The 26814-nt window shown below is 39.4% G+C and overlaps 1 protein-coding gene across 1 annotated transcript; it reads right to left on the bottom strand.

Annotated features, from left to right (window-relative positions):
• Nucleotides 1-1010: 1010 nt before the first annotated feature.
• LOC104604566 (NAC domain-containing protein 53) lies at nt 1011-25464 on the bottom strand. Its single transcript, XM_010268966.3, has 6 exons — nt 25004-25464; nt 24621-24898; nt 24253-24447; nt 2340-2873; nt 2142-2259; nt 1011-1695 (listed from the first exon to the last, which is right to left on the bottom strand). The coding sequence occupies exons 1-6, from the start codon at nt 25197-25199 to the stop codon at nt 1247-1249; spliced, it is 1770 nt and encodes a 589-aa protein (XP_010267268.1). The 5' UTR covers nt 25200-25464; the 3' UTR covers nt 1011-1246.
• Between the last annotated feature and the right edge of the window lie 1350 nt (nt 25465-26814).

The raw sequence follows: 26814 nt of genomic DNA, 5'->3' as shown, positions 1-26814 counted from the left end.
GTATAAGTGAGACAATGACTATTTTACCCTTAAAATACAGAATTAGAATTGTATTGACACTTTTTTTCCCGAAGTGGAAAAGTGACTTTTTTGTGAGTCCCACATGAATCAACGACAAAAAGAATGTGGAAAAATCAGTTAATGGATATCACAATCCCCCCCCCCTTCCCTTAAAAACAAACAGGGCCTTAATACAGTTGGTATGGGAAAGGACTCTTGATTGATTTAACCAGTTGGAGCCGTCCGTTCAACAGTAGCATCAGCATATACCATATAGTCAGATAACAGTTCCAAATTTTGGTCCTCAATATAATTTGTTGAAGATATTTGCACTTGAGACTCTGAAAAGAATATAAATATAAATATAAATACATGTAAGACTGTGCATTCTACATATTTGTATTTGTACTCTTCCAAACTGAGCCTGAGGCCCTATTTGACAAGAGTGCAAATACAAGTAAGGACCCTATTGGTATCAAACTTTGCCTGGTAGGGATCAACCAACTGATAGTGTAATTTTATGGTCAAATAGAATTGGAGCTAACTTCATCCTCGGAGGACTCTAGGAATCAAGATACAATCGATTATCTACCACTTCTATTTAGGGCGTTTAGGCTCTCTTTGTCGAATTCGGATTCAGTCCTCACAAAACCGTCCTCACACTGTGACTTGCAACTCTGCATTGGGAATATCTCCCCGTGAATGAAAAAACATACAAATACAGAGATGCTCCCGATACATGGCTGCAGAAGGCTATGAGCAGAGTGTGAGGACTGAATCCATACTCCTCTGTCTGCGGTGCAAGTATAAACCAAATACAAATGTTGCACCCTGTTCAAATTTGCATACATTTATTTACATACATTTGCATTTCCACCCAATACAAATTTTGCACTCATAAATTTGAAATTATTTAAAGTGCAAACTTCATATCAAAGTTCAAAAATCAGATGTATGAACAATTACAGAGCTACCTATGTTGGACGATGCAGGTACATCACATGCAAAGGTTTTGAGGATGGTAATAAATTAATATAAATGATGATAACTAACAAAAATCAGATGTACTTTTATGTCTCAACTGTTCTTATCCACCACTTTCTACCATAATGGTAATGCTGTAACACTATTCCCTGATTTTTAGTGTCAATAAATATCCATTGTAATAGTCTATCCCTCTCTTTTCTAATGATTATTTTTTAATATTTTTTGATAAGGTCTATGTTCTGTTTCTACTGATACAGAATCACCTGGTATAAATATAACTTCCTATTTTGAAGCTCACTGAAAGAATCAGAACCCAGAAGAATGTAAAGTAGAACCCGCATCTAATCATCAGTGACCCAGATTTGCCAGATAGTATGTTAGCCATCGGTTCCAGAGCAACAGAGTTGTTGATCAACTGTTCCGCAGCCATCACACCGTCCCTTGCCATGCCATAGGAAAGGAAGAGATCTGCATTACTCTTCCCCAACGAGTAACACTTTCTACCACCACTTACAGTCATGCCACTTATTTGTATCATCCCAGCAGTAACACGAACAGGATTAGAAGCTTCATTTGCTTTATTCTGCCCAATAGCTGCCTCTTTCAAGGGGAACTCTGCAGCAAATGAAGGGGGAGCAGGAATCGAACCCAGCATGCGGCTGACATGTTTGACAAGGTTATTGTCCCAACCATTGCCATGTTGGACATCTACACCATAAAAGGGCAGAAAACAAATATCCCTTATGAGGCAATACAGGCAGAAGAATGTGGCAAAAATAACAAACACTGGCTCATAGCACAAGTCAGAATCACAAATTTGGAACAAAGCCTTTCAAATATTTCTATATAAAATAAAAGGGGTTTTTATAGTTCAGTCCACCCCTGGGGTGGAGCTAAGATTTCTAGGGGTGGACTGAATCCTGCCCGTGGATTGATGCCAAATTCCCAGGCAGGATGCGGTTTATAGGAGGGGGGGGCTACTAGTAGACTAGGAGGGGGCTGCAATTTCAGATTTCTGAGGTGGATTGCAGTCCACTTATCCCAAAATAAAAAGCTCTACCATTTCATTTGACATTTCATGTGATAGTTCAGGGACAAAGACCCATGGTTACTTTTTCTAAAACAGTTTTTTTTTTATTTGAAAGATTATGTACCTGGTGAAAACTTTGTTGTGTCTGGTTTTTGCTTTGAAGAGGATGCACCCTCCTCACCATCTTGTAATATAAAGGGCTGAGGTCCTTCAGGAAGCACTTCTCCAATTTCTGTGTTCACCTGTATACCAGATCAACATTCAAGATGTTCAGTTGCCACACTAATTCAAAAGTGACAAGCACAAGGCTTTGAGAGATTACCTCCAGGTTGAGGATTGATTCACTGAAAGTAGGAGTCTTTAGGTCATCCTCAACAGCATCAAGATACATCAGATATTCATCGACCATTTCAAATTCTGATGGACCTGCCTCTACATGGTTCTGGAGATCATTAATTTCTAGGAATAACCCATCATTGATTAGTAGACTATCAGAAGAATCAAAGAACTTCAGCTCCTCATTAATATGGTCAATGCCATGGGAATCATCACCCATAGGATTCACAAGATCATTCAGTTCAACAAAATGGTCATCTTGGATTGCTGTTGGCTCCATCTGATACTGTTCTAATAAGTCAGCGAACCATCGGTCATCAGGCAGTTCTGGTAAGTTTTCACTTTTATCCATGCCAATTAGTAACTCCTGATCATCTTTAAGGTCCTGCCATTCTTCTGGACAGTTGAGATTCTCATCATCTTTGAGGAGGTCACCAGGTCCCTCTAAATGGTTGAAACGATTTCCAGAATTAAAGTTCAATGGAGCAGGAGTGCTTTGAGATGGATCAATGCCAAGATCCTGAAAAGATATAAAAATAAAGATTTTAGGGCTACAATTACAAGAACCCAAAAGGGGTCATCGTTGCTTGATGCAAGGATAAAATCTCAGCCTGACAAACATGAGAACAAGGGTTTGATTCCAAGAATAGGCACTTTGTGTGAAAGAATATCAAGGTTAGGTTAGTATCCAGTCCAACCCTCAATAGACCAAGATGGCCGGGGGAAAATTAGGTATTGGCCCTTAACTATGAGAATCCAGAAGAAATATAACACTAGTTAATGAATCCTGGAGAAGACAATCTAAGAAATACAACACAGAATGCATAACAGCAATGATCAGAACTATTTAAGTTTGCAGGAACTTAATGTAAAGTTATAAATAATGTTTATCAGTTGATTAATGCTATTGAGCTCTTAAGTTCATAGTCCTGACAAATGAGAGTTCAATAAGAAAAACAGAAAAAGGGAAAGGGTACTTTTATCCTTGTGGCCATTAAATGGCACACATCAACCATTAGTCAGTCATCATAAATAAGAGGAACACAACAAATTGAATTGAGTTTGTGGAGGCACAAACAATTTCATATTACTGATGCAAAAACAAATATATTAGTTGTTATTAATTTTTTCCCACATTATCTCGATAATATTAAAAAATTGCTTGACACAAAAAAAAGGCTCAAAAGGAAGTATATATTTCACCCACCAATTGTGGAATAACCAATCACTGCCTTGTCACAATCAGGTTGTCCTGCAACAAGAATCATGTCCTCCATTCCACTCTAAGGCAGTTATAATAATTAGCTAAGGATCCTTTTTTAGCACCTAATCCCAGTTAGTTTTAGCCACCCCTCTCCTTTTTCTATCAGTAACTCATCCAGCAATTTCATTAGTATGAAATAAATGACAGAACAAACAAAGTAGTACACAAGCACAGGACCAAAAAGAAAAAAAAAAAAGAAAAAAATGGGATAGATCCAATAGCTACTTTGCCCCATCATATATACCCCACACTCATATATAGTAATCCTTACCCCGTGGGTATTCCCCCAACCCTGCAAACGGATTGGATTGAATCAGATGTACCTAGACCCAAGTTTGATTCATTAATACTCAAATTCAAATCAAATCTTATCGATGGGATTTAGATCAAACTCAGATCAGATTTGGATATTGAATATCATTAATAGATTAAACTAAAACATATCTGGATATTATATGTTATTAATAAAATAAAGAGAAAACCTAATTTAATATTGTATGGCATAAATAAAACGACTTGAAAATAACTTTTGACTTAAATCTGACTCTTTAGTGAACATATATTCAACCACTTCACTAATAGATAGTTAGATTCATATTAATTTTATGATGATATAAGCATAAATGTTAATTTGTAAATGAATAGATTAGTACTGATCCGTTGATGATAAAAAAAGAGTCAGCCTGGGCAAGCCCCAGCCTAAACATCTAGGCCCAGCTCAACTGGTACATGGGCTGGTCTAGTGCAAAGTTGGCCACAAATAAGGTCCATGGCTCAGTGCAGACTGTTTGAATTCAGATGTCACCTAGCCCTCAAAGCAACATCTAAAGAAAAATAAAGTTTGACATCCATCAGGTAACAGGTAATGGGTGGCCACACTGCTATGGTAGGTGGGTAGGTGGGCTATTGGACTTAGACTTCAGGTTTAGGTAAAGAAGTAAATAAAAACATATTTTGCACATTTATATGATATATAATACATAGGATATGTATATATTACAGGCCAAGTTGGGCGGACTAGGCCTTGAGATTTGATGCCCAGGCACAACCCGTCCTATGTGTAGGTTTAGACTTTAGTGCAAGTCCAGGCTGAACTCAACTAGAAAAAATTCATACCAGGTTGGTCCAAGCCGATTTTAATCACTCCTATTGACAAAACTGCAGCACCAGAATTATGACCAAGAAACCAGGCCACTCTCTAACATTGATGGTTGTATTGAATTATAACTGGACTACAGTGGATGATGATTCACAGGTTGTCAGTCTAGATGCAACTTAGCACGAGAGTCCATTGACATTATAGCATTGAATTAAAAAAATTAGATCCCTATCATTTAGAAGATAATCAGCTAATTCTATGACTGGATAATATGTGGATAATTTGGTTTGGTAGGAAGGGATGGGGTTTGGTCATTCCTGTATGTATTTCCATTGTATGCATTTATGTTAGTAGTACACTCTTCCTTGTTTGTTGTTTTGCCTCCATTAAATCTTCTTTTCTTTAATCTTTTCCCATTGTTCAGGGCTTGAAAATTGTAATTTTTTTCTCACATTCAAATAAAGTTTTTTTTTTATTTTTCATCCAGATAAAAAAAAAAGGTTCATCAGAGAAAATATCACCTTTCAAACCCTACCTCCCTCCCTCCCTCTCAGGTGTTCATTAAAACAATATCACAGCCATCATATTGCCCAGAGAGCACCTAAGCAAACACAGAGTAGTACCAAATGTGTGTCCTTGTAACCATCGTTTTACCCATTAAGGCAATAGCAAATATGAATCCTATAAAGATGGAGAATCATATAAAATATGCAAGAAGAATAATGGAAACCACAGCAAGTCACCAAGTATACAAAACTTAATTTATCTCACGAAGGTGAAACAATGCCTTTGTGCAGATACTCAACCCTAGATCCATCTAGTTCACATCCAAACTACAAATTTGTTGGCCAACCTCAAAATGTTCAAGGACCATGTGACACCTTGATTTTTTTTCCTTTTTGTAGGAGGATAAGTTCCTCTTCAAAAAAAAATAATATATTAATTGGTAAGCCCTAGCAACATTCTCCCTCTGTGAATAGGTTTCTGCAACCCCATCTCATATTTCCTTAGTTGTATTTGCCCATAAAAAATTTTTACTTATATGGGGCAACATGGAATTAAACAACCAAGTCATCACCATATAATTCTCCTGTACCCACCGGGAGTTGCTAGTTTCGGGTTTCACTTCTTCACCAGTGATATACCCTAATTTTCCACGAGCACCAATGGCCATCTTTGCAGATTATGACCATTCTAAGTAATTTGCACCATCCAACCTAATTGTAGTAATGGTCCCAGTCTCGAAAAGGTCTCCAACACCTCCTCTCACTGGTCTCATTTCACTCCCAGGCTTATTTTCAACTCCGTGACCCTCCATGCTTCTCAAAAAGTGTAAAGGAAATAACTGAAATATGCAAGAAGATCAAATGAAACACTTCTGGAATCAACAACACCTTTCTAGTGTCCTATACTGTCTTTCCACAAAAGATTCCTTTTTTCTGTGGGACGGGAAAAAAGAGAGAAGAGGCAATTGCTCTCTCTAGAAGCCTCCAAATCAGGCAGGACTTGAACCGCCCCTGACAGAAAACTCCAAGGAACCCTAAAAAATTAGGGAACCACTTCCTAGGTCAAAATTGAAGAGTCCAACAGAAACACGACTCTTTCCCTTTCTCCAGTTTTTCCTGAGTTTGATAAGAAACCCTAGACCAGCTACAGGGCACACAGATCCACCAAAAAATCCAAAAACTGGGCTTACTTGAGATCTTCGATCAGCCTCTTAAATCACCATGCAGTCGACCGACCTAGGGCTGCATGAGAAAACAACTCAAGGAACCTTCGGCCTGCTCTGATACCAAGTAGAAATCACTGATTGCAGATTTAGTCGAATTTCTTGTGAAGGGAAAGAGGAGGAAGATGAAGATTTCAGCAGAAGAGAAGAAAAGAGAAGGAGAAAGAGTAGGAAGTCAACCAGGATTCTTAGATTTACCCTAGCTGCCAACTCCTCATTATATTTATACTTAATTTAAAGAATGAGATATTACTAGGATGCCCTTAGTAGGGCGGCTACTAATGTAGCTGAGCAATCACAACTTAAACATAAACTAATGGGCCTAAAGCCCAACAACTTCCTAACTAAATAACTTAAAATAAGAATAAAAACAACTAGGCCCATCTCAACAATTCTTAAAGGTAGATATAACAAAGAGTGCTGAAATTGGCCTTTTAAAGGAGAATTCCCAACCCAAACATGTTCCCAAAATTTAATGAGATTGTTTGAGTGCAAATCATACCTGGTCCAAGGAGAAAACAAAGGCAAAATAGCTTGGATGGCTTTCTAGGGAGATGCCCTTGTAGTCCTTGCTAGAATCCCAAAGTCCCATCCATTGTCTGCAAGCCCATGAATACTACGCACTATCTTGGAACACAATTTTTCATTTTACAATGAAAATTTCCATAGCCATTTACCCAATAAGGCCAAGTTTCTCTTCCTTATGTTCTCAATAACAAGGCCTCCATCCTTCTTACTCCTGCACACCACCTCCCACCCAACCCTATGATCTTTTTTATCCTCCCTTGGCTCCCAAAGGAAATTTCTCATTAATTTTTCCAACCTACTAGCCACCCCCACCAGATTCTTAAAAACTAACAAAAAGTAAACAAGCAAGTTACCTAAGGCAGACCTAATTAGAGTGATTCTCCCTCCAAGAGAAATTTCACAAAACTTTGGTTACACTATGATAACTAAAACAAAATCCTAAAAACTTTGCATGGAATTCTTTCAAGTAAGATTTTAGGAATCCTTCCTCAAATTTCAGGATTTCCTCATATATATTTGTAGACATTAAAATTTTCATGGGCTTCTAAATGGGCCCTACCCCCCCATAAACTCAAATTTGCTCATGGGCTTTACTATGGGTCCTTCTATATGGACCTTACCCCATACTCTCAAATATGTGCATGCCCTCACTTTGAAGTCAAACTTAAATTCAAATTTGAATTACAAATCTTAGTGGTTTATGGAAATAATCCAACTAAAGCCCATCTCAAGTCCTAATGATAGAAATCTGGTCAATGATCGGAGAAAGAATAGTTGATCAAGAATCATTCTCTCTATAAATGGAAAATTGCCGACACTTTTCTTTATAAAAGGTAACTAGAGATAATCAAATTTCTAATCAACCAAGGCACATCTTCCTGTGGACGGAAATTAGTCAATGATTCAAGAGAGAATAATGGATGATAAATTATTCCCTCCAAGAATGGTAGTAATTACAATCTTTTACTCTCTAAAAGGGTAAGAAGAACCAATCAAATCCTCAATCAAAGGGAGGAAGAGATTAAACCAAAAAATCTATAAATAGGGATTCCCATCAAGAGGGAGGGGACTTTTGGTCAAAAACTAAAAGGGCTCTTGGAGAAGGAAGAAGCACAAAGCCACAAACATCATATTCTTAAGAGAAAAGCCACAACACTCTTGGAGTTTGCAGAACCCTTCTTTTGATCAAGCTTTCAAAGCCCAATTTAAGGAAGCAATCACCATCATTTTCTGAAGCACAGGACCACGTCGTCCGACCCTTGGCTTCAACTCCAATACAAATCTTCAAGTTGCAAAAAATATTTCATCAAGAGAGATCCAGAGATGCTATCTTCTTTTGTAGGAGAGAATTCAAATACAAAGAGTTTCTATCCCATTTACTTTAAAGATAAGAAAATCAATTTATTTGAATTTGTCTTCAATTTTTCTTGTGTTTGGATTTATATACAAAATTTGTGTTAACAAATTTGTCTTGGAGACATACCGACTCTAATTACTTGATAAAATGGCATTTCTTGAACCCATGTCACCTATTTTAGTATTTGGACTGAAATAGGTGGCCTTTGAGGGGAAAAGATTTTGCCATAAACTTCTAGCATTTGCACATTTGGTGGAGAGGTAGTCCTTGAACCCTATCACCTATCTTGGCATTTGGATTGAAATAGGTCATCTTTGAGGGGGGGAAGATTTTGCCATAAACTTCTAGCATTTGCACATTTCGTGGAGAGGCAATTCTTGAACCTGTGTCACTTATCTTGACTTCTGTAGAGAAGATGGGCCGAATGGCCCATAGACTGTCATTTTATGTTATGTTATGTTTCTCTCTGTTGTGGGCCTTATTCTAGGCCCATACTCTATAATATTCTGTTTTTTGTATTTTCCTGCTCACTCAAGGGCCTCTCCGTAATTTGTCAAAGATTAACTTATTAATAAGATGTTTAGAGTGTTAGAGAGAGGTAATGTTCGAACCTCTTATTCTCTAACACTCATTGCAGCAGCTCTCTCTCTTCTCTTCCTCTCTTGTTTGCTGTTTTGCTGTTTTGCATCTAATCTCAAACAGTTCCATGCATCAAGTGAACTGTTTTTCAACTTGGTATCAGAGCGGGTCGTTGCTTGGCGTGTCCCTCATGTGGTTCTAGTTCAGCCAACTGCATGAGGAGGTTCTAGGGCTGAATGTTTACAGTCATTCGCCTGGTTCTTGGAGGTCATTGGAGGGTGCCCAAGTTTCTATACACTTGGAGAAGGGTTCGGTGACCAGGAGGAATCAGAGAGCAAGTTTTTTAGCCTGATTTGAAATCAGAGAAAAGGGATTTCGAAGCTAGCTCAGAGAGCAAAGTGTTCAGCCTGGTTTGAAGTTCAAACCAGAGATACTGTAAGTTGTTTTCTCAGTTCTTTGCTGAGTTATTTTTGTTATTTGGGAGGACTGTTAAAGCATTCAAAGCACACCTCCATTTGGCCCACTGTTGCTGGACTGATTTCTGGGTTATTCTAGAAGTGTGGTTCGGCTGCTATTGGGCTTCCAAACTGCTGAAAAACTGATCTAAATTAAGGGGTACAAGCCTCTACTTTAGTTCAGCTGCTTCTTGGACCTAGACAAAGTGTTCTTGAAGTGATTTCTGCTTGTTAACAGTGAAGTGTTGACTGTTGCATACATATTGTTTGTAAAAAGTCCTCTTAGGTACTGTGGACTGTTTTCTTTGTTCTCCTTGGAAAATTACTGTTGGGAACCAAGAATACATATTGTTTGGAGGCCTGCTGATTGTTCCTTGAAGGCTGAATCAGGGTTTCTTCTCTTTGAAAGTGCTGCCACCGAACTTGGTTCTCACGGCTGTCAGTTCTGAACTGAGTTTGTGTGCTGCTGTGTTTGCTACTGTTTCAACTCAATCTGAGTTCTTTGAAATCAAATCACTTTTAAAGGCCTGCCAAAACCCTAATTGAAGCTGTTACATAATGGACTTCTCAGAAATTGAGAACAAGAGCACTGCTGAATATGGACATAATTTGGGAACTACAACTGATTCCTTGTTGGCTGTAACTACAGTTAAATTGGATGGAACCAATTATTTGGCCTGGTCACAATCCGTAAAAATTCATATTTGCAGTAGAGGAAAGTGGGGGTTTATCTCTAGGAGCAAGAAAGCTCCCCCAGAGGAGGATCCCTCTTATGAGAAATGGGTGCAGGAGAATTACACAGTGATTGGGTGGCTTGTGAACTCAATGCAGCCACAGATTAGCCAACATTACTTGTGGATGAACTCGGCTAAAGAAATCTGGGATAGTGTTGCAGAAACTTACTCCCAGAAGTTGAATGTTGCCAGAGCTTACAAACTGAGAAGTGATGTGAAGATTCTAAGACAGGGAGAGAAGTCACTTGCAGCATACTTCTCAGCCCTAAAATCTATATGGCAAGAAATTGACTTGATAGAGGCCGTGACATGGGATACCCCTAAAGATGCTGAAACATATAGGAAATTGGTTGAAAGGAATAGGGTCTTTGAGTTCTTGACAGGGCTCAATTCTAAATATGACATTACAAAGCAAAACATCTTGTCCAAGGAAGATGTTTCATTGTCTCAAGCATATGCTTTGGTCAGCAGTGAGGAAAGTAGGAGGAAAGTGCAGGTTCAAGGGGTCAGTATCAATGATCGTTTTGCAAATATGGGAATCAAACCCAAAGGGGTTACAGGAGCTCCCAGTGGCACAGGAAAGAAGGAGGTGGTGTGTGAATATTGCAAGAAGCCGAAACACACTAAGGACAAGTGCTGGAAATTGCATCCCAGTCTTGTTCCTATCCGATTCCAGAAGAAGAATGACAATAGAAAGACAGGAAGTGCACATACTGCCACAAGTACAGATACAGAGTTTGAGTCTGCAAGTGCACAATTGGCAGCCATGAAAGCTGAATATGAGAAGTTTGGAAGGATGATCAGCCAGCTTGAAGGTGTAACTTCATCATCCAACCCTTCTGGAAGTCCAGCCACCACTGCATTTGCTCACTCAGGTATAAGGGCTTCTGCTAACCATGCATCTACCTCAGGTAATCCCAAGACCCCTTGGATCATTGACTCAGGTGCTTCTGATCACATGACCAACCTTTCCACTTTGTTTGTGTCATATAATTTGCTTCCTGGTCGTGACAAAATCACCTTAGCTGATGGTTCTCTTGCCCCCATTTCTGGCAAGGGAACTGTCAAGCCTACAGACTCTTTACTTTTATCCTCCACTCTTCATGTACCTAAGTTAAATACCAATTTGTTATCTGTAAGTAGCTTGACCAAGTCATTGGATTGTTGTGTAACCTTTTTCCCTTCTCACTGTGTGTTTCAGGACCTGAAGTCTCGGAAGGTGATTGGGAGTGGCCATGAAGCGAATGGAATATACTTGCTTGACACCCCTGGCCAATGCTTTGATCATCCCAAGAATGTTGCTTTTGGTTCTACTTCTTCAGAGTCTGTCAGTCAAATTATGTTGAGTCATTGTCGAATGGGTCATTTACCTTTTTCTGCTTTAAGTCATTTGTTTCCCAAACTGTTTAAGGGAGTCAGTGCGTCCAGTCTCAGTTGTGAGTCATGTCAGTTGTCAAAGCATTGTAGAAAAAATTACCCTGTGAGCAATAAAAGATCCTCTTTTCTTTTTCATATTGTACACTCTGATGTGTGGGGGCCTTACCACTTACCCTCTATGGGGGGCTACAAATACTTTATCCTGTTTATTGATGACTTTTCTAGATTCACTTGGATATACTTAATGAAATCCCGAGACTTGTTAGGCAATTTCATGAGCTTGTTTTAACTCAATTTGGTACCAGAATTAAGGTTTTCAGATCTGACAATGCAAAAGAGTATTTTGAGAAGAGCTTATCCTTGTATCTCTCTGACATGGGGGTTATTCACCAAAGCTCCTGTGTTAGAACCCCTGAACAAAATGGAGTTGCTGAGAGGAAAAATAGACATATTGTTGAGGTTGCAAGGAGCCTTTTATTTGCCTCACATGTTCCCATAAGATTTTGGGGTGATGCTGTACTTACTGCTACCTATCTAATAAACCGTATGCCATCCAGGGTTTTAGGGTTTAAATCCCCCTTCAGTCTTCTTCATCCAGATAAGGATCTCTTCCCAATTCCTCTTCGTGTGTTTGGTTGTACCTGTTATGTTCACATTCCAAGTGTGCAGAGACACAAGTTTGAACCAAAAGCCCACAAAGGCATCTTCCTTGGTTACTCCCCCACACAAAAGGGTTATTGTTGTTTTGATCCAAAGACTGGCACCAGACATGTCTCTATGGATGTTACATTTGATGAACTTTCTCCTTTTTATGGTTCCTCTCAGGAAGGACATTGTCAACAGGGGGAGAGTCTGTCACAAGTTTTTGCTCTTCCCCTTCCTGTCCCAGTTCAGTCTCTTGACAAATCTGTATCCTCACAAAATGAATCAAAGGAGGATCAGCCACTTCATTCTTCTTGTCCTAGTGCTCCTATCTCTTTACCTCCTCGTCCTACCCATAATCCCAAAGTGTATCAAAGGCAGAGACCCAGGAATGAGCAAGTGGTTTCCCTTACAACAGATAAGGCTCATACCCTCCCAATCACAGATGAGATAACAGGTATTGCTTCAGCTCCCTTGGAATCCTCCTTCCCAGATCTTGATGTCCCCATTGCTGTTAGGAAAGGAAAGCGGAAGTGTACTGCACACTGCATTTCCAAACACCTTTCTTACGACCTACTTTCCCCTTCATATTGTGCCTACCTCTCTTCAGTTGCTTATAACCCCATTCCTAGGTCTGTATCAGAAGCTCTTGGGATTCCAGAATGGAGAGATGCCATGCAGGCTGAAATGGATGCTCTACATGAAAATGGTACTTGGGAGGTGGTGGATTTGCCTGAAGGGAAGGATCCAGTTGGATGCAAGTGGGTTTTTTACCATTAAATACAGGGCAGATGGGACTATTGAGAGGTACAAGGCTAGACTTGTTGCAAAGGGCTACACACAGACATATGGGATTGACTATCTGGAAACTTTTGCCCCTGTTGCTAAGATGACATCTGTGAGGGTTCTTTTATCTCTGGCAGCTCACTTTGATTGGCCTCTCTATCAGTTAGATGTAAAGAATGCATTTCTGAATGGTGACTTACATGAGGAGGTCTACATGTGTCTTCCTCCAGGAATGTATGGGAAAGATATGCAAGGAAAGGTATGTAAACTGAAGAAATCTCTTTATGGCCTCAAACAATCTCCTAGAGCCTGGTTTGAGAGATTTAGATCTGCACTTGTTAAATTCGGCTATGTTCAGACACAGTCAGATCATACTCTTTTTGTGAAGAAAAGTGGGTCTCTAGCAGTGTATCTCATTGTGTATGTTGATGACATTATAGTGACTGGTGATGATGCCTCAGGCATTCTGGGCCTTAAGTCTTTCCTCCGTACAGAATTTGAGATTAAGGATCTGGGGGAGTTGAGATATTTCCTTGGCATAGAAGTTGCCAGATCCAGGGATGGGATTCTTATTTCCCAGAGGAAATATGTCCTTGATTTGTTGTCTGAAACTGGCAAATTGGGTGCAAGACCAGCTGCAACTCCTATTGATATGAGTCACAAACTTTCAGCTTCGGATGGAACTTTGTTAGAAGACAAAGGGGTCTTCCAGAGACTTCTTGGGCAACTTTTGTACCTGTGCATGACTAGGCCAGATATTGCGTATGCTGTCAGTTGCATTAGCCAGTTCATGCATGCTCCTAGAGATACCCATATGGCAGCAGCAGAACGGATTTTGTGCTATCTGAAAGGCTCTCCAGGAAAAGGACTTCTATTTGCCAAACATGGTCATCTGAAACTTGAAGCCTATACTGATGCTGATTGGGCTGGAAATATTGATGATAGAAGATCTACTTCAGGGTATTGCAGTCTGTTGGCTGGTAATGTTGTCTCTTGGAGGAGTAAGAAACAAACAGTTGTGGCTCGATCCTCCGCAGAAGCAGAATATAAAGCCATGGCACATGGAGTCTCGGAATTGTTGTGGCTAAGGTCCTTAATGGAAGAACTTGAGGTAGATCATGACAAACCCATGATGTTGTACTGTGATAATCAGGCTGCCATCAACATTGCTCACAACCCGGTACAACATGATAGAACCAAACATATTGAGGTTGATAGACACTTTATTCGTGAAAGAGTCTCCTCCGGTGAAGTGTGTCTTCCATTCATTACTTCTGAAGGACAATTGGCAGATTTTCTCACCAAGGCCATTTCCAAGGCAAGGCTTCAACATGACACTGGCAAGCTGGGCATGATTAACATCTATGCTCAGCTTGAGGGGGAGTGTAGAGAAGATGGGCCGAATGGCCCATAGACTGTCATTTTATGTTATGTTATGTTTCTCTCTGTTGTGGGCCTTATTCTGGGCCCATACTCTATAATATTCTGTTTTTTGTATTTTCCTGCTCACTCAAGGGCCTCTCTGTAATTTGTCAAAGATTAACTTATTAATAAGATGTTTAGAGTGTTAGAGAGAGGTAATGTTCGAATCTCTTATTCTCTAACACTCATTGCAGCAGCTCTCTCTCTTCTCTTCCTCTCTTGTTTGCTGTTTTGCTGTTTTGCATCTAATCTCAAACAGTTCCATACATCAAGTGAACTGTTTTTCAACTACTTCATATTGAAACAAGTGACTTTTGAGGGGGAGAGACTTTCCATTAGCTCCATTATTGGTAAGTGCAGTACCCTTTTCAGTTTTCTCTCTCTTTTCCTTTATTTCTTTAAAGAAATGCCCCCTATTTATGCTTGTTTATTACCAAGTAATAGAGCCAATATGTCTCCAAGACAAATTTGTCAACACAAATTTCATGTATAAATCCAAACACAAGAAAAATGAAGACAAATTCAAATAAATTGATTTTCTTATATTTAAAGTAAATGGGATACAAACTCTTTGTATTTGAATTCTCTACTAAAAAGACATTGCACCTCTTATTCTCTCTTGATGAAATATTTCTTGCAACTTGAATATTTGTATTGGATTTGAAGCCAAGGGTCAGATGACGTGCTCCCGTACTTCAGAAAGCGATGGAGATTGCTTCCTTCAATTGGACTTTAAAAACTTGATCAAAAGAAGGGTTCTTCAAACTCCAAGAACGTTGTGGCTTTGCTCTTAAGAATATGGTGTGTATGACTATGTGTGCTTCTTCCTTCTCCAAGATTCTTTTTTACTTCACTTAGTTTCTAACCAAAAAGTCCCCTCCCCCTTGATGGGAATCCCTATTTATAGATTTTCTTTTTGTTTAATCTCTTCTTCCCCTTGATTGAGGCTTTTATTGGTTCTTTTCACCCTTTCCAAAGAGCAAAAAATTGTAGTTACTTCCTTTCTTTAATAAAATAATTTATCATCCATTATTATTCTCTCTTCAATCATTGACCAATTTCCATCTATGGGAAGATGTGCTTTGGTTGACTAGAAATTTGGTTAGCTCTAGTTACCTTTTATAAATGGTTGGCAATTTGCCATTTATGGAGAAAATGATTCTCAATGAAATATTCTTTCTTCAATCATTGATTAGATTTCCATCATTAGGACTTGAGATGGGCTCTAGTTGGATTATTACCATAAACCACTAAGACTTGTAAATCAATTTTGAATTTGAATTTGAAATTTCAGTTTGACTTTAAAGTGGGTCTCGCACGGATCTTTCCATCATGCTAATGGATTTGCAACAGCAAAGCCCAAATGTTAAGGCACATGCACATATTTGAGAGTATGGGGCAGGGTCCAAATAGAAGGACCCATACTAAGGCCCATAAGCAAATTTGAGTTTATGGGGGTAGGGCCCATATAGAAAACCATGAGAATTTTAAATGTCTACAATATTCATCCAGAATTTCTGATTTTTGTGTAGAACCTATAAAATATCCAAATTTTCAAAATTAGATTTTGGTTCTGAAATATGCACAAAACTTCTGAACTTTAAAGCCTTGATACTAATAGTAAATCCATACTTCCTACAACAAGAACAGATAAAGGAATAAAGAAGTCCAAACTTATTGTGGGCTTTTTTGTAATCTATATATCTTTCGGGAGAGATAAGGAAATTTATCTCTCCTTCTGCATTCTGCTATGTACCATTCTATCTTGTTTAATGAATGGATATAATTTTGTTATCAATCAAAAAATATGATAAAAAAAATAAAGGGATATATATATATATGTGAAAGAATGGTAGGATCCATCGTATGGACGCAAAAATGGTTGCGGAATGGGTGGACGAATTTCAAAAATTTCCTACCTTTCTTCCAACTGGGAATCATATTCCCTAAATTTAGAATACAATATTCAAGGATCCTACTTGAACCATAACCGAACCAAATCTGAACCAAAAGACAAGGGAGGAATTATACCTGATCCAGAGAAGCAGTATCTCCCAAAGTTGGTGTTCACGCCCAAAGAAGACACCGAGATCCGCTCCTGTTGAAGATGACACAGCAACTGTGGAACGGAACCAGCAGAGTGTGTCCTACACACCGAATTCTTCAGAAGAATTCTCTGGAAACAATGAGCACCGAACTTGATCAGTTTCTTTTGGAAAACTGATATCAAGAACTGATTTCTTGATTTCTTCTCAAAGATCGAATCCTGCAGTGAATGGCGGCGGTTGGAGGAGAACTCCTGAGATGAAGATGGCGAATGCTGATTCTCTTCTCTCTGGAGTGTATGAGATCCTTATCTCAATTCGCAGGAGAATTTTCTGCTTAAACCCTAGGTTCGAATTCTGTTAATCATCTTAGGATTTCTCCTCTTTTCTTCTTGATTAAGAAATCTCCTAATCCTATTAGGAGTTATCCCAATCCAAATCAGCATCTGGATAGGGGATGATCTTAATCCTATCTGCAGATTAGGTTAGTTTACTCCTAATCTTATCAGGAGATTACCATATTCAAATCTTATTCGAATTTGGTCTCCTGGAGTGGATTAGGTTAAAGGCTCAATCCTTTTGCTAACCTTAATCTCATATCCGCCCCATTAGTGGATGATCACATCAGCCCAATTCGAAATGGGCTTTTGGCCCATTAAGTAATCAGTGCTCAATTAGTTTCCAATCTGCTGGCCAGTTGGGCTTCTTTGTATGGCGTGGGACCCAAGCATTGATCTACACACCAGCCATATGGGCTCGGCCCAGCCTTTATTGCAAGGCCTAGCCGAATTCACTAGGAAGCCCAGTGAACCCCTAAGCCCATCACATGGACCCTATGGGCCCAACACTTACACTAAATGGTCCCTGGGCCAAGCCATCTTATAAAAGCCCAGGGACTGTGGGCAGGTGCAAGATTAGCCCACCAGGTATTATCCTAAATGGCCTTACACTTAACCTCTCAGCCCATAATGATCAAGCACTGCCCGACAAGAGAGGACCTCTCCCTCGGCTGCAAGGAACAGTGTTGCACTCTCCACTCACATGGATCCCGGGAATTAAAACCATTTGCAAACAACTTGAAAACGAAAATACCTATATATCATATATATAAATTTTGCAAAACAAAATTCCAACGATTGAAATCAACTGCCGGCAGTTTGGTTTCCATCAGAGATAGTGCATTCCCGATCATTACCTTTGTTCGACAAAGGGGCTGATCCTGTCACTATGATCACCCACTTGGATGAATTCTCAGACTGCCCCAACATGCCCAGGTTTTGACCCCCGCTAAGGATCTCACTGAATGGCATATCAAAGACAACCCAATCCAACACCTAGTGAAGTATCATAATCGAGTCTAGGGGTCAGGTGTAACTTTCCAGTTTTGCCCATCTGTCTCTAAGATCCAGGGCAATACTGGAAATCTGGTCCGGTTCAAGGATTCGAGTAATCCCATACTGCATGTGCCTTAGGTCTTACCCTGGTGGTCGAGACAAGCCATCCCAACACTTGGCGGCACACCAGTATCAGCCTTGGCAGGATAAATCTCCCCAGACTTATCCAATGGCTGTGAACATTTAAAACTAACACGAGTCTCAATAAATGTCCAGTTTTAGGGTCTTACATAGAATCATACCAAACAACATGAATCAAACATGCACTTTATTTATTTACACTAAATGTCAAAAGTACATCAAATCAGATTGAAGCTAAGGGCATACAAAATTGTCTAACAATATGACCTTCCAAGTGTCACAAGATGAGGTTGACTGGGGTTGCAACCTCACACACAGTGAGTCTATGGCCCGAGTAACCAAACTGTAGAGAAAGAGCAACAGAAGTTGAAGTGAAATTGTGAAACTGTTAAACATAGAAACTCTGCTAGATATGGAAGTGCTCTAGATCATGCATGTATACAAGTGTAAGACTGTTTGATACAAAATATGTCTAAGATTTGGACTGCCTCTACAGTGTGCATATTTGTTTTGATAATTTTACTACACAAGGAGTGTAAATCTAAATTGACTTCTGTAGAAATCTCTAATATTTTACAAATATATAAAATATAATATGACTAAGCCTACTAAAATGTCATTTACTTGGAAGAAAATCTAACTACTGGAAATAAGATATTGCTTTGGAAGATTGGTGCTAGTAGGGAACTTAAGGCAATTGGAAACTTCAAGTTTTAAAACTGTTTAAGAGCCTAGGTGCTTTAATGGTGGACTTCTACAAATGGAAAGAAGACAATGTAGAGGAGAGGACAAAATATGAGAAACAAGAAGAGATAAGAGGTATATTGGGTAGAGTATCACTAACCAAAACCACCTTGGAAATAGAATCTAACCAAACCCAAAATGGAAAATGGAGCCTCACCATCAAGGAGAAGAGTCTTGCTTCTCAACTACAAGAAATGCTCAAACTTCAAAATTCACTCATTTATGAAAAGGAGAAATGAGGGTACAATGCATTCATTTTACAATCCAAGAAAAAATTACAAAAATAGCCTAATCTCATAATCTTCATCGAAGTATTTCCCTTCTATGTGTCTTCTGCTCTAGGCCTGCTGGAGTAGGCTTGGCATGGGCTTGCATAATGGCCACAGGCCAGTTATCCAAACAGACTTGTCGGCAAAAAGAATTGGGTTGTGAATCATGGGCCAAGAATATTGGACTTGTAAAGAAAGACAACCTAGTTTAGAAGGGTTAAGTAGTTGACTGTTACATGTAATCAAATAAAAGGAATCTTGGGGGGTTTAGTAGCTGGGATCCTAAACCAAACTGTTGGGTGTCTGGCACAATATGCTTTTGTACATGTCACCTATTCTTTTTATAAACTAATAAAGTATTACAATGTTAATGATCCTAAAAAGAAAATACCGTTACTAGAGCTATATGGCATTGGCCTAAGACCATCTTGGCAAGGCCCACTGGTACTGCATCATTACTAGATTTAAAGGGGTATGCATGTACCTATGTGCCTAAGAGAGAGATTACCAAGAAATGATTAGCATTAAAAGTAATCTTGTTATGGTAACTGTAGAGAACACTGATGTGGGCCCCACGGCTGTGGTTCCCACTGTGTTCGTATGATAGCACATGTAACCTTTGATTAGTTTGTCAATGTTAGTTGGTAGTTATCTTAGACAGCTTGTTATCTCAGTTATTTATTTGTTTTATTTGTCATGTAAGCATTAAGGGCAATTCTGTCCTTTCCTACATTTAGTGAATATAAACTATAAATATTGAGAGAGTGGCGGCGGCAGATTGATTCGATCTGTCCCTCCTTTCAAAAGCCTTGTGTACTTTTGCTTCTGCTCCTTTCTTCTCCCTCTTTCTTCTACTTTTCTCAACCCGAAATCTGTTGGAATTCAAGACTGATTGTAGTCTTGATCAACTACTTGGTATCAGAGCCTATCTAGGGTTTCTCATGTGAGTCTAGTCCAGCTGACCACATGAGAACTGTCTAGGGCTGGAAGCTTACAAAGGACTGTTTATTGGCTGATTCTTGGAGGTTACCAGAAAAGTTTAGCAGTTGTTCGAAGACTTGTCGAGGCTTGCAGAGTGTTTTGGTAATCAGGAAGAATCAAAGAAAGTTAGGGTTCAGGCCACGATTGAAGGTAGCAATCAGAGTTCTCTGGGTAAGTCTTTATTTTTCCCTTGAGATTGCTGTCAGTCAAGATAGGTTGGACCTATCTAGGAGGAGCGGCCGAACTCTCCTATTTTCTCTCAGAGGTGATCAGTTTTTTTTAGGGTTTGTCATTAACCCTACGGCTAGACTTGAATGTGAATTCTTTTGGAAAGTGCGGCTGAGCACTGTTTATATTCTCACAAAGATCTTCCTAACCCTACGATTAAAACCCTAATTCTGCTTCAGCACTATAGATTGCTTTCTAAGTGGGTTTCAGACCTGTTTTTGGCTTCCGAGCCTGTTTTGGGGGTGAGAACTGTTATCGGACTGCATATATTCTAGTTGCCGATTGGTTTCAGATCAGATCTGAACTGATTTCATACAGATTTCTGATTGTGATCGATTGTTTAAGTGCTGTTTTCTATTGTAGTAACCCTGATAGTTCTTAACTACTGATTCTTGACCAAGAATGGAGTTCAAAAATCAGGGAGAAGGTGTTTTTGGGAATAGCAGTTCTAGTAGTATGTCTGAGACTTTGTGAGATTTGACGGATCCAATTACTTGGAATGGGCCCAATGGCTATTGGGGGAAGGGGAAAACTTAGTTACCTATTGGGAGATGTGAAAGAACCTTCCAAGGAGGACCCAATGTATACCAAGTGGGTTCAGGAGAACTACTTGGTTATGACATGGCTGTGCAACTCTATGCAGCCACATATCAGCCGAAATTACTTGTGGGCAAAGACAGCCAAGGAGATATGGGATGTCATGAAAGAGACCTACTCCCAACCCCTTAATGTTGCTAGAGCCTATGAACTGAAGTGTGAGGTGAATAATCTTAAACAATGAGAGAAACCAGTCTCTGTTTATTTCTCTACCTTGAAATCCCTGTGGCATGAAATTGACCATCTGGAGACTCTTGAGTGGGAAAGTCCAAAAGATGCACAGACCCATAGAAAGCAAGTCGAGACCAATAGGGTGTTTGAATTTCTGGCTGGCCTGAATTCAGACTATGACATTGTGAGACAGCAGATACTGACAAGAGACAGTGTGACCCTAAGGCCTCCAAATGCATTTTTCTCGGTTATGCACAAACTCAAAAGGGTTATTGCTGCTATGATCCTGTTTCAGGGAGGAGATTTGTCTCAATGGATGTCACCTTCTTTGAGGAGGCACCCTATTATCATAGGGTTTCTCCTCAGGGGGAGAGTAGTGAGAATTTGGGTCTTCTTCCTCAGGGGGAGCGCAGTGAGAGTGGGGTTAACTCATCTGAGGTTGTTCCCTTACCCATTCCATTGAGTGATGAAGGCTGTAATGGTGAGGGTTGTCAGAGGGATCAGGAGTTGAAAGTCTATCACAAGCGATGCAGGCAGGTTGATCCCGATCATCGGCAGTCCAGGCCAGCTCCAGTCCCTTCTACGGATCCAGATCCAGGTACTACAATCCCAGGGCCCACTAAGATACCTTCCACTGTTGCTACTTCCCCTCCTTCAGATGACCTTGACCTCCCTATTGCGGTCCGTAAAGGGAAACGGCGTTGCACCACATCCACAGCTCACTGCATTTCCCAGTTTCTATCCTATGATCGCCTGTCTCCCTCTTACAGGTCCTATCTCACTTCCATTGCTGATATCCCTATCCCCAGAACAGTGCAAGAAGCCTTATGAGTTCCAGAGTGGAAAGATGCAATGAAAGTTGAGATGGATGCCCTTTTGAAAAATAATACTTGGGAGCTAGTTGACCTACCCAAAGGAAAGAAACCAGTTGGATGTAGATGGGTATTTACTGTGAAACATAATGTTGATGGCTCCATTGAAAGGTACAAAGCCCGGTTGGTTGCAAAAGGGTTTACTCAGACTTATGGTATAGACTACTTGGAGACTTTTGCTCCAGTAGCAAAGATGACCACTATTCGAGTTCTATTAGCCCTTGCAGCAAGTTACTCTTGGCCCTTGTTCCAGATGGACGTTAAAAATGCCTTTTTGAATGGAGACTTACAGGAAGAGGTCTACATGCAGTTGCCCCTGGATTCTTTGATACAGATACAGGTAAGAAGGTTTGCCGACTGAATAAGGCATTGTATGGATTAAAGCAATCCCCTAGAGCTTGGTTTGATAGATTCAGACTAGCCCTAGGAAAATTCGGCTATGTACAGGCCCAGTCAGATCATACACTGTTCGTTAAAAGAGTGAACTCTTCTTTGACCTTGCTTGCTGTATGTGGATGATATCGTAGTGACAGGGAATAATAATAGTGAGATTGAGTCCCTCAAGCAGCTCCTTCATCAAGAGTTTGAGGTGAAAGATCTTGGTGCACTGTGATATTTTTTGGGTATTGAGGTTGCTAGATCTAAACAGGGGATCTTTTTTTCTCAAATGAAGTATGTTCTAGATCTGTTGGAGGAAACTAGAAAGTTAGGTGTCAAGCCTGCCGATACACCCATTGAACAGAATCACAAGATCAGTGCAGAGGGTGGAGAGCCTCTCGAAGACAGAGTTATGTTCCAACGATTGGTTGGAAAGCTCCTATATCTCTGCCTCACACGGCCAGACATCAGTTATGCAGTCAGTGTTGTCAGCCAGTACATGCATTCCCCTAGAACTACACATCTTCTTGCAGCTGAGAGAATATTAGCATACTTGAAGAAATGCCCAGGTAGAGGTATACTGTTCAAGAACAATAATCACATGAAGGTGGAGGTCTATACAGATGCTGATTGGGCTGGGAGTGCTGATGATAGGAGGTCTACCTCTGGATATTGTGCCCTTCTAGGAGGTAACCTTGTCTCTTGGAGGAGTAAGAAACAAAGTACTATTTACCGCTCTAGTGCCGAAGCTGAATACAGGTCAATGGCTAACGGAGTGGCTGAAATCCTATGGTTGAAGTCACTACTTGAAGAGTTTGGGTATTGATTATGAGAAGCCCTTGATGTTGTATTGTGATAATCAGGCGGCTATTAATATAGCTCACAATCTGATGTAGCATGACAAAACTAAACATATCGAAGTTGATCGACACTTCGTCAGAGAAAGGGTTTCATCACAAGAAGTGTGTCTCCCGTATATTACCTCCAACATGCAGCTTGCAGATCTTTTCACCAAGGCCGTTCCAAGGAAGAAGTTAGAAGCAGACCTATTCAAGTTGGGAATGACAAATATATATTCCCAACTTGAGGGGGAGTGTAGAGAACACTGATGTGGGCCCCACGGCTGTGGTCCCCACTGTGTTCGTATGACAGCACATGTAACCTTTGATTAGTTTGTCAGTGTTAGTTGGTAGTTATCTTAGACAGCTTGTTATCTCAGTTATTTATTTGTTTTATTTGCCATGTGAGCATTAAGGGCAATTTTGTCCTTTCCTACATTTAGTGAATATAAACTATAAATATTGAGAGAGTGGCGGCGGCAGATTCATTCGATCTGTCCCTCCTTTCAAAACCCTTGTGTACTTCTGCTTCTTCTCCTTTCTTCTCCCTCTTTCTTCTACTTTTCTCAATCCAAAATCTGTTGGAATCCAAGACTGACTGTAGTCTTGATCGACTACTGTAACAAAAAGGTATGGTACCTAACAAATTCATAACCAATCAAAGGGTATGAATTCATGAGAGATTTTGATTAGTGAAAGTGTTTTAGGTACAGTATCTTTTCAGTACCACAGAAATTGCCTAAGAAAGACTAACAAAGAAATCAATGGGCAAGATGCCTAAAAAAGTAAAAAGTAGTAGAATGAGGACCATTTCCCCCAGTGACTTGACATCAAATGATGATTTTTCCAGTTGTTTCCTTGACAAGCATAATATCATACATCTTTTCATGCATTACATGGCAATTAGTGCTATATAGATCAATCAAGATCACTAGCCAGAAAAGTTATTCAGATGAGTCCAATCAATATGCAAGCAATTGAGTTGTATTGAGATCCCACAAAATTAAATTCCGCCTGTCATCCTATCTGTACAAAGTTCAACACCTCTTATCTAAGTTGGCCAGATTTTCACCTTCAAGTTGAATCCATTTTGAGTTATAAATTTCTCTATAGATTTATTCACTTCATCTAAATTATTACTAAAGGAAACCTTTAACAGTAAAACCAATAACTGAGTCTAGTGGCTGTTGCAATAATGCAAAACAACATAATATTGAACTATATTCTACTATAACCATCACCAATTGCGGGCAAAATAATTTCATTCGAGTGACATAATTCAGAAAGTTTCATGTGAACAAAATAAACTAATTAGTGAAGGCATATACCTGTTCAAAGTCATGAACACTGAAGTATATGTCATCCCCACCATTAAGCAATACATTGTCACCATCCTCACCCTGAGGAATCAGCACATTTTCGTTTTCATCCCACTCCTCCTCAATAAAAGGCGCTCCATACTGCTCACCATTCTTGGGCCCTGAACCACTCTTCTGAAAAATTCTACACAGCACATACGCATCCTACCCAGCAAAAACAATTAATAAATTTCCACAATATAAGAAAATCAAAAAAAGAAAAGAAAAAGGAATGAAAGTGCACATACAAGCATCCGATTGTCTGCAGTTTTTTGTTTTCTTCTGGACAATAATTCTCTATAGTTTGTAACAGACAAAAAGTTCACCAATAAACTAACCTGTAGAACACCCGCTAGCTCCAATTCTTCGTCGACGAGCCTGTATTCATGCATGACCCAATTGGCCCGCTCGCCACGTGGAGGCCGTCCAATATGGAATACAAGGGTCTTCTTCATCCCGACCGTCTTGTTGTTATGTCGGACCGGACGGTCTTTACCGGTGGTCTTCCAATACCCCTGGTCCGTAGCGCGATTCGTCCTTGACCCGTTACCGTATTTCTTATCTAGGGCACCGAAGAAGTACCACTGTAGGTCTCTGGTTTTCAGCTTTGACATACCTAAAAATTCGAAGAATTCATCAGAAATACATACAAAGAAAAAAAAAGGTAATGGAGTCATTAGAAATGAAACTAAAGATGATTTTGTAAAAAGAAATAGCTAACCCGGAAGATCCCATGGCTCTGTTTTGTAAAGATCGACTTCAGAGATGGCTTCGAAGCGAAAAGGCTTTCCCAATATCTTGCGCTTCAGGTAGTAGCTTACAAGTTCTTCGTCGGTCGGGTGGAATCGGAAACCAGGAGCAAGTGCTGCTTCACCCCCCATAGCATGCGATCTCTTGGAGATACAGACAGATGGCATTACAGAGAATTGGAAATTGGGGAATTGAGGATTCGATGAAGAATAACAAATAGAAAAGGAAAAAAAAAAAGAGGATTCAATCAATGTCTGATAATTTAAACAAGGTCCTTATCATCTCTACGACGTTGAAACTCAACATGTTCGGACTTCGGAGCATTCGAAGAAGGTATGAGAGAGAGAGAGAGAGAGAGAGAGAGAGAAGAAAAGCAAAGGAGTCTGATGTTTTTGTTTGATCGGCTTCCACTGTTCTTCTCTCCTTCCTTTGAGTTGCTGTTTGCTGACTATATTATTTAAGTGCTCTGTGGCAGGTAGAACCGTAGAAGAATGACGATTGCTTCCTCCATCATCCATGGTTGGTGCCATTATGGATTCAACGAGGGCTTCTACAACCGTTGGATGGGCATGAGAAAGAATGTATGATGGTTGATGAGTTGAGGCCTCGAAGGTCAAAAAAGTATGCGACGGGTTCTCCAACCTCACATTGTGAACACCTCCCTATTCATTTAAGAGATATTCCCGATGTGCGTCTAAATTCCGTGTACGTAGGTTTTTCTAAGGGTAAAATATAAAAACTTTCCTTGAAGTTTGTGACAATTATAAAAACCTCCTTTATAGTTTTATTTTAACAAATAGCTCCTCTAAACTTTTGAGAAACTTGACAAAAACCTCCCTTCCATCACTTCCCCATACTGAAAAACGTTAGATTGATGTAGTAGTTTCTTCTAAATACCCATTTTACACTTTCATAAATTATTTTATATACAAAATTACTGAAATAACCTTATTTTTTACTTGACAAAAATCTCCTTTTAATGATCATCTTCTAATGTTTTTGTTGAATTAAAACATGGTTATTCAATAATTTTGTATGTAAATTATTTTATAAAAGGGTAGATTGGGTATTTGAAAGAAATTGCCACATCAATCTAACATTTTCCGTCTAGGAAGGTGATGAAAGGGAGATTTTTGTCGAGTTTCTCAAAAGTTAAGGGGATGCATTTGTTAAAATGAAACTATAGGGGAGGTTTTTATGATTGTCATAAACTTTAGGTGAGGTTTTTGTATTTTACCCTTTTTTAAAGAGTGTGTGCAAAGTTTTTTGCTTGTAGGAAGATCAAAGTATCGATAACTAGATCCCTGTTCAGAGGCTGGGCTTTGGGTTGGACTCTACATTGTGTGTTGGGCTCGGGCTGCAAATCGGGCCCATTCAAATTTTGGCAAAAGCGAAGTCCAAGCTCAGCCCATACATAGTGTACTAGATTTTGCTTGTGGCTTGTGTGGAGGAGATGAAAGTATCGATAGGTTGATATAATAATTATGTATTGGTTTTAGGATGCAATCTCTACTCTACCTTATCCGGTTTTTTGTTGAATTATGGATTTTGATATTTTACAATCCATACAATATAAGTAGGGTATAGTATTAGGATAAATCCAATCCTCTCTGAGGAATGAGTATGAATTTTATGTATTAAGTATTGAATTTTATGCGAAGGATAATTGATAGTTTATGTGTTTTTTATATGTCTATCAAATAATTGGAAATCGTGTGATTTGCTTATGTTATTTTACTTATTTATTGCTTATATACAACAATAAATAATAGGGAATTAGAT

This window comes from Nelumbo nucifera, chromosome 6 (assembly GCF_055504915.1).
Source record: "Nelumbo nucifera cultivar China Antique chromosome 6, China Antique-T2T, whole genome shotgun sequence".
Classification (NCBI taxonomy): Eukaryota; Viridiplantae; Streptophyta; class Magnoliopsida; order Proteales; family Nelumbonaceae; genus Nelumbo; species Nelumbo nucifera.
This window is presented reverse-complemented; position numbering and strand designations above follow the sequence as displayed.